Here is an 8392-nt window from a genome sequence, read left to right on the forward strand (position 1 = left end):
GAGCAAGCAGTTCATCTCATGCAGAAGTCTGCCTCCAGCAAGGGCCAGTATCTAATGCCACAGAGACTGGGAAAGGCTCGATTTGCTGTAATAGTTTTCACTCCGACGCTGTAAATCAGTCCTTTCCGGGATGTGCTGTGCTGATGGAGAAGGAGGAAGGGTGGGAGGGAAAACAGAGATATCCAGGCAAGACTTTCCCATCTTTAGCTCCTCTGTGATTAATTACAGATCGATACCTCGTACTCGCCGGCTTTTATCGCTCATTAACATCAAACGGTGTCAGGGTATAAATTTGTTAAATGAACAAATGAACTGGGTGACGTTACAAGAACTGGGGGATGGCGGGGAGCAAACACCCGCAAACGTTCACTCGGGGGGTATAAATGAAACACGACTGAGCTGAGTAGTTTGAACTCTGGGTGGGAAAATAATGCTTGGGGATCTTTACCTGTGGATCTCAAAGCACCGTCCAAACACATGCAGGCATGTGCACACACATGTAAGAGAAGGAGAGGGCAAGGAGAGGGATGGTGAGTGTCGCTCTGGTCCTGTGTGGGGCTGGGAAGGCGGCAGAGCACAGAGCCAGGCGCTTATTTTTTCCCAGCCCTTGGGATGATTTTCAGGTTGCCCACCCAGCCAACGTTAGCAAAGGAATAATAAGGGAGGAGAAAGCCTTGGCAGCCCGCAGCCCCGGCTCCAGAGAGCCCCGTTCTGCCCCTTTAAACAACCCATCGAGCCGCGACGCTGCCGCTCGCCCCGCCGAGCCCCCAGGGGTGCAGTTAAAGAAAACGGGCATCTGTCTCTTTAAAGCGTGATTTCCTCCCATTGTATTTGAACCGCGATCAGGAAAAAGGAAATGAAAGCAGAGCCCCGGGGGCCGAGCCGCGCAGTAATAACCCCGCGGGGCTGCGGGTCCCGCCGCCCGCAGCGAGCGCCGGGCGCGGAGTAGCCGCGGTGGCGGCCGCGGCCGCCGCCCCCCGCCCGCGGGAGCGGGATCGGGAGCGGGATCGGGAGCGGCCCCGCCGGCCGGGGCGCGGGGGGAGCGCGGCGGGGATGGGAGGTCAGAGCTGCGGGCGGGGGCAGTGCGGGGATGGGGGTGGAGGGGGGAGAGGAGGGAGGTGCGGGGCTGGAACGCAGCCCCAGCGCCTGTTTGTGTCTGTGTGTCGGTGCTGCAGGAGGAAATCCTGTGAATGTCATCGCGGGCCGGCGAGGGAGCGCGGCTGGAGACAAGGCTCCGCGGGCAGACACCCTGTGCGCAGCCGGCGGGGGCAGAGCCCACCACCGGCACGCCACAAAGGAACCGGCCCTGCCAATGTCATCGGCCATCGAGAGGAAAAGCCTCGATCCTTCCGAGTAAGTGGCTGCTTTTTCTGACCGGTCCTCCCCATTCTCCATCTCCGCTGTCCATCCTTCCCCAAGAGGCTCCCGGTGCCACCTCGTCCTCCCCGACGGAGCCACCACTGGCATTGTGTGCCCGGCAGCCCCGCAGGGCTTCGGCACCAGCCCTCGCTCCTCGCTGCCCCCGCACTGGAACCGCACCGGGATGCCCGGCCCGCGGGGCTGGCGATGGGGAAAGCCCCCCAAGTTGTGGGAAGGAGCAGCCAGGAGCAGACGGACGCACTCCCCACCCCGGGCAGGGAATGTCCCACCCGCTCATCCCACCCCGGAGTGCTGGAGATGCCGCGCCGGCGACACCGAGCACCGGCGGCCGGGATGCCCCGACCCGCGAGGCTCACGATCTGGGGGAGGTTGGGAAGGGCCCCCCGAGCTGTGGGACGGAGCAGCCGGGAGCAGGCAAACGCACCCCCCCGGCCCCGGGCAGGGAATCTCCCACCCGCTCATCCCACCCCGCGGTGCTGGAGACGCTCGGAGGCGCCGCACCGGGGACACCGGGCACTGCGCTCAGGCTGCCCCGACCCGCGGGGCTGGCGGCGTGGGGGAGGTTGGGGAGAGCCCCCCGAGTTGTGGGAAAGAGCAGCAGCGACAGCAGAGAGGCGCAGGACACACACAACCCCCCTCCCGGCAGGCACCACTCATCCCACCCCGGGGTGCTGGGGATGCTAGGAGAGAGGGACAGCATCCCGCTTCCCAAGCCTGAAGGTTTTTCAGGGAGGGAAACCTCCCTGCCCCATCCCTAGGGACCCCCTGTGCCCCATCCCTGGTCTGCCCAGCTCTCTGCAGCCCATCAGTGGAAGGTCGGGGCTGTTTTGTCTGCGGGTGCCCAACTTCCACGTTTTCATGATGCAACTTTCAAGAGCTCATAGAAACTGCTTTGGTGGGGGCTGGGTGTTCTGCTAAGGGCATGGAGAAAGACTTGATGGCCGGGATGTAGGAGATGAGAATTTCCCTCGCTGGGTTTTCCACTCAGAGAAGGGACTGGCTCCAGTACCCCGATCCAGGCTTTTGGGCTGTGCTCCTGCTGTCCCGTCCCTCCTGCACACCCAGGGATGGGAGCTCAGCACAGACCCAGGGTCACTTCAGCCCTGCACATGCTAATAACTGCACTTAGGATTGTTTGGAATCATGATAAGAGGGAAGAAAAAAAAAGAATTATAAAATCTTCATTTGCAGATAACGCTTCAAACATCACTCAGAGTAAATTGAGTCATTCGTGGTTTGTTTCCTGTGAGATACTAAAAATGCCATTACTTGGAGCCCGGAGTGAACACATGGGAACCGCTGCTTTTGGGGATTAAATCACTTCATTCCATGTCACATCTGATGTTTTACATGTTACATTTTCTCTTCTTTTATGCTGTTTTTTAAGAAATGCTAATCCAAGCTCCTAATGATGTCCAACTTTCAACTACAAAGTTTTTTAATCTTTATTTATTTACCTGCCTTGTGTTCTAGTGACTTAAGTGCTGGCTTAGGAATCTATGGACATCAAAAAGCTTAATGTGTAAACCAGGAATGCTGTTCTGCATAAACATCTGTTGGGCTGTTCTGGAGTTTAGGGCTGTCCAAGAAACCTGGCTTGGGATTCCCAAACACCCCTCAGATGGAATATTTTGGGATGCATCTGAAGTTTCAAATAAAGGATAATAAAGGATAATGATGTGTGTTTCCTATTGGAAGGCTCTCAGGAGTTGCCAGAATGGAGCCCACACATTAGGAAAGGGAGTAATGGAGCCCAAAAGGATACATTTGGAAAAACCAGGGCCTAATCATGAGTTCCCCATGATTTTTAATGAAAACTCACAGGATGGAGAGCTGGCAGGAGAAGGATGTTACCACACAACTTGCAGGGCACAGCAGTTTAAACTTAGAAGAGTGAAAACCAGAGCAGAATATAACCAGATAATATCTCAGGGCTCAGCTTGCCTAAATAAAAACTGCAGGATCACTTTCTCAGCCCAGAAGTTCTTGACCAGAGGTCATTCCTCCCTGCTGAAGAAAGTCATTTTTGCCCAGAAAACTGCTGATCCAGTAAATAAGCAGGAGTAATATAATTTTTTCCTGTTGCCTGTTGGAAACTGTGAGCAGCCAGCTCCTTCTCCATCAGTGTAGGTCTCCTCTACCCCCACCAGCCCAAGGGAGGACAGACCAGTGACAGAAACAATTTGCTGAAGGGCTCTGTGTTAGAGCAAGAAACAAATAACATGAAAAAATTTGGGGGTCCACTCTAGTTCCCACAGGTTTGAAATTAAGCAAGTGCTTAGAAGATGGATCCAAGAGATTTTTTAGTGACTTCCATGGGGTTTGAGTGAAGCCAAAACCTTACAGAACTGAGCTCAGGCACCTTCCTTTGAATTTTTTTGCTGTTCTTTTTTTTTTTTTTCTTCTCTTAACTTGTAAAATTACCCAAAAAGACAAAGAAGAGAATTCCTTAAGAAAATAGTTTTGAAGAAAATTCTTGCTTTATCCCCAGATATTACCAGAACCATCTTAGATTTCAGAGCTTTTTAAAAAAGCAACAGCATAAGGTGCTGACTAGTCAATGCTAATATCACAATAAAGATTTGTGTGTCTAATGTGTAATCCCAAATATTTGCTTGAGTATAGAGACCCATCCCAGTGGATTCATGTCCTTGGCTAAGGCAAAAAAGAAGTCCTGCACTAACATGAGGTAAAATTCTGGCTCTATTAAAACCAGCAGTGAATCTCAAACCAGTTGGGCACTGGTCTCATCTGTTGCATTTATTCATTTCATGGTGTTCAGGGAAATGACATCCTCAGACTCAGCCTTCAAATTTACATTTCCCAATGGAAAGTGTAAAATCCCTCAGGTGCCATTTCTAGTCCTTTAGCCCTTGGTGAGATGGAATAAAAAAAAGGATATAATCCCTATTCCAACGTGTTTTATTTTGCTTTTCCTTCTCCTCACACAGATGCTTTCAGATCAGAGTTGACTTTCCAACTCCAATGATTCTCTCATTCCCTCAGGGAGCCAGTGGATGAAGTCCTCCAGATCCCCCCTTCTCTGCTGACATGTGGAGGGTGCCAGCAGAACATTGGGGACCGGTATTTCCTGAAGGCCATCGACCAGTACTGGCACGAGGACTGTCTGAGCTGCGACCTCTGTGGCTGCAGGCTCGGCGAGGTGGGGAGACGCCTCTACTACAAACTGGGCAGAAAGCTCTGCAGGAGGGACTATCTCAGGTACACAACCCACTCCTCACACCTTCAGCCCTCTCCTTCACATTTCAGCTTTGCTTGTTCATTTAGTGAGTACAGCGAGGAATAAGGAATTGATTTTTAATTGCTCTTAAGGCCTGACAGCAGCCGGGAGTGTGACGCAGCTCGGGTTTGAGATGTGGACTCGTATCATACTTGTAGAATCCCAGAATGGTTGGGGTTGGAAGGGATCTTAAAGATCATCTCGTTCCAACCCCCTGCCATGAGCAAGGACACCTTCCACTAGACCAGGTTGCTCCAAGCCCCGTCCAGCACTTCCAGGGATGGGGCAGCCACAGCTTCTCTGGGCAACCTGTGCCAGGGTCTCACCACCCTCACAGGGAAGAATTCCTTGCCAATATTTAATCTAAACCCACTCTCTTGCAGTGTGAAGCCATTCCCCCTTGTCCTGGCACTTCAAGCCCTTGTCCAAAGTCCCTCTCCAGCTCTCTTGGAGCCCCTTTAGGCACTGGTAGGTGTTATAAGGTTTCCCCAGAGCTGTCTCTTCTCCAGGCTGAAACCCACAGCTCTCTCAGCCTGTCTTCATAATTTTGGGTTTCATGTCCAGATGCTTTATAGTATTGCTGGGATTCTTCAGTAACTTCTAGACAAATCTAAAGATTATCTGTGTTGGTTAGATAAAAAACTTGGAGTTGTTTACAGTTAAGTCTTTAAAATCTTGTTTAAAAAAAGGCATTTTCTAATGGAAACAAAAGCATTGCTACATGTGGTGGATAAATCAGAATTATTTGATAATGTGAAGAACATAGTAAGAGCTCCTAGGACTTGGGGTTGTTGGCATCTTGTGGTCTGCACAGACATAACCCCACAGCTCCAGGTGAACCCTACAGGGTCAGTGTTGTTACTTCTTATGGGTATTTTCGTTGATAACCCTCTACCTGTCAGTTTTTCCCAAAATTTGTAAGTAGAAGGATTAGTTGGAGATTAATATATTTCATAAAAATTGGTAACAAAGGATCTTTACATTCTTGAGTACAATTAAAATGTGTTCCATTTCTTCTGGTTGTGTTCCATTTCTTCTAATGGATCCCTAACGTGTCAGGGAACAGAATAATGATATTTAATGGTATTTTTCCAGCTATTTCACTGAAGGCTGATTTACCTGCCAATAAAAACTATACCAAAATCTCAGTGGACTCCCTAATTATGCTGTCCCTGAGCTTTGCTGATGGGAATTTTGCTAAGCTGAAAGTAAGGACTAAGTTCTGCTAATGGGACCACTTGTAAATCTAGCAGTGATCCAGTGTTAATTAGACTCCCCAAATACTTTTCATCTTAAAATGGAAGCAACAGGAAGTATGGCAATACAATTAATGCATTGTCTTGCAATGAAATTCAATCCTTTTATTTATTTAATAATGCAACAGATAATATCTTCCCCCGTTAATGAAAAATTTGGCAACCTTTGTGTAACCTTAGCATTACTTTTGTTGGGCAGAAGCGAACAGTGACATCTCCTGGTAGATGAAAGAAATTATGTTCTTTCCCTTTAATCCTTTCCTTAAACTACAAAGCACAGCTGAAGACAAGCAACATTTATCCATGGAAAGGTAATTTGTCATTTACAGAAGTGGAAGTATTAGCAGGGCACAACTTTGTGCAATATTCTGGGGAACCTCTTCCTGAAGTGCTCAGCAATTCAGGATAAGGTCATTGATCAGAGAAGTAAATTATATTGATAGATTTGAGGAGATTTAGATTGGATATTAGAAGAAATCCTTCCCTGTGAGGGTGGTGAGGCCCTGGCACAGGTTGCCCAGAGAAGTTGTGGCTGCCCCATCCCTGGAAGTGTCCAAGGCCAAGTTGGATAGGGGTTGGAGCAACCTGGTCTAGTGGAAGGTGTCCCTGCCCATGGCAGGGGTTGGAACTGCATGGACTTTACAGTTCCTTCCAACCCAAACCATACTCTGCTTCCATGATACTGAAAGCAGGTGAGGACCTTGGATTTTCTGCTTCAGTTTTTGGTGTTGCAAAGTTTCCAGCTCTGCTCGGCAGCTTTCCTCATCTTTTCCAAGTCTTTCTAACTCCACACTGCTATGACTAATGGCTCGAGGCACTGGGGTTGTGTCCTTGTTTTGATGTGGTTTTTCCCACCTCCCAGCAAAGGAACTCTGCTCACTCCTCTGCCGTGTTGTTCCAGGCTCTTCGGCCAGGACGGGCTCTGCGCCTCCTGCGACAAGCGAATCCGGGCCTACGAGATGACCATGAGGGTGAAGGACAAGGTGTATCACCTGGAATGCTTCAAATGCGCTGCCTGCCAGAAACATTTCTGTGTTGGGGACAGATACCTCCTCATCAACTCGGACATAGTGTGTGAACAGGACATCTACGAGTGGACTAAGATCAATGGGATGATCTAGCAAGGACGTGTCTCAGAGTCTGTCACAGACATCTCGCGGGCGATGCCGGTGCCCAGCTGCAGTGAGGAGATCGACACTGGAGCTGTGGAATTTAAAAGGGGGGGAAACACCACGGAGTCGGCCCTTTGCAGGCAGTGCCACATAGAATGTAAACTACACATAGGTGAAGGAGGGAGAGCAAAGCAATAGCAGATAGACTGACTTGTGGTGACCACATGGACAGTAACTGACATCAGCCACGGGGACAAACACAACTCCATAACCAATTCTCCCAGCTGGGAAAGAGTAGGGACTTCTGTAAAGAGATGTTATGATGTCATCACCTGCAGACTAGGATTGTGCAATTAAATTTTCTTTTTGTCTTGTTTTAATGAATTAAGTTTAGACTACAGCTCCCAAATTAGGTGTGAGGAGGAATACTGGAAGGAAAGAACCATCCCTGACGTGGTCATTCCACATGGCCTTCCACTTTGGATGGGAAAGAAAGCAGGAGGAGGGTGGGGGTTATTTTTGCATGGATTTTTTGTTTTTCCTTTGGGAATGAACAGTGCATCCTCTAGTCCCAAACTCTTCTTTTAAAAAATCCTGCTGTATAGTTGTTTTCGGGCACTGCTGTTTTGAGATGAGATGTTCCCCAGATCATTTCTATACAAATATAAATCTAAAGAGTTGTTCAACTATTTTATTAACTTAGATTATATCAATAAAATATTCGTTGTGTGTAGTAAGACTCTGCAGCTTTAATAAAAATAATGGAAGAATTAAGTGTTGTTATTCCTTTTCTTTTTTTTTTTTTTTTTTTTTTTTTTTTTTTTGAGTTGGGCTGGATTTTGGTTGTATTATTTATTTTCTTGTTGGGGCTCGGAGCAACCTGGTCTAGTGGAAGGTGTCCCTGCCCACGGCAGGGAGTTGGAACTGGCTGATCTTTGAGGTCCCTTCCAACCCAAACCATTCTATGATTCTGTGGTATCATATTTCCTCCAACTTGTTTTCTCTAGGATAAATAGTCTAAATTCCTTCTTGCATGAAAGCTGTTTCTCACCTCTGACAATCTCTATTTCTCATCTGTCTCTGTTTTTCTGATTATATGTTACCCTTTTTGAGATAGGTATCACTAGAACTGCAAGTTGTGCTCAAATACACTAAAATTTAAACCTTTTGACAGAACTGAACAAGTCCTATCCACTTAGAATACACTTAGCATGTCCATTCCCCCCATCAGAACTAACGCATCAGGAATAACACCCATACCTATGGGTATCAATTTGATTATTTTCAATAAATTTGTCACTTAAGGCATCTCCCATCCAAGTAGCAGCACAGATCAATGACAACACTTTGCATTTTACAATGGATATTCTGAGAGCTCGTTTGACTTTTCTTGATTTTGTTGC

General features: G+C 48.3%; 1 protein-coding gene across 2 annotated transcripts; it reads left to right on the forward strand.

Moving 5' to 3' along the window:
• The first annotated feature begins 793 nt into the window (after positions 1 to 793).
• On the forward strand, positions 794 to 7763 carry LMO2 (LIM domain only 2). Of its 2 annotated transcripts, none has more exons than XM_027728775.2 (4): positions 794 to 1060; positions 1176 to 1353; positions 4387 to 4602; positions 6779 to 7763. In XM_027728775.2, exons 1-4 carry the CDS (start codon positions 1054 to 1056, stop codon positions 6996 to 6998), a joined length of 621 nt encoding a protein of 206 aa, XP_027584576.1. In that variant the 5' UTR covers positions 794 to 1053; the 3' UTR covers positions 6999 to 7763. The 2 variants fall into 2 exon arrangements, with proteins under 2 accessions (XP_027584576.1, XP_039241969.1); XM_039386035.1 differs by having other exon boundaries at positions 808 to 889.
• Positions 7764 to 8392: the final 629 nt, after the last annotated feature.

The sequence above is a fragment of the Pipra filicauda genome, unplaced genomic scaffold (assembly GCF_003945595.2).
Source record: "Pipra filicauda isolate LSUMZ 115617 unplaced genomic scaffold, ASM394559v2 scaffold45_size4122338_pilon, whole genome shotgun sequence".
NCBI lineage: Eukaryota > Metazoa > Chordata > Aves > Passeriformes > Pipridae > Pipra > Pipra filicauda.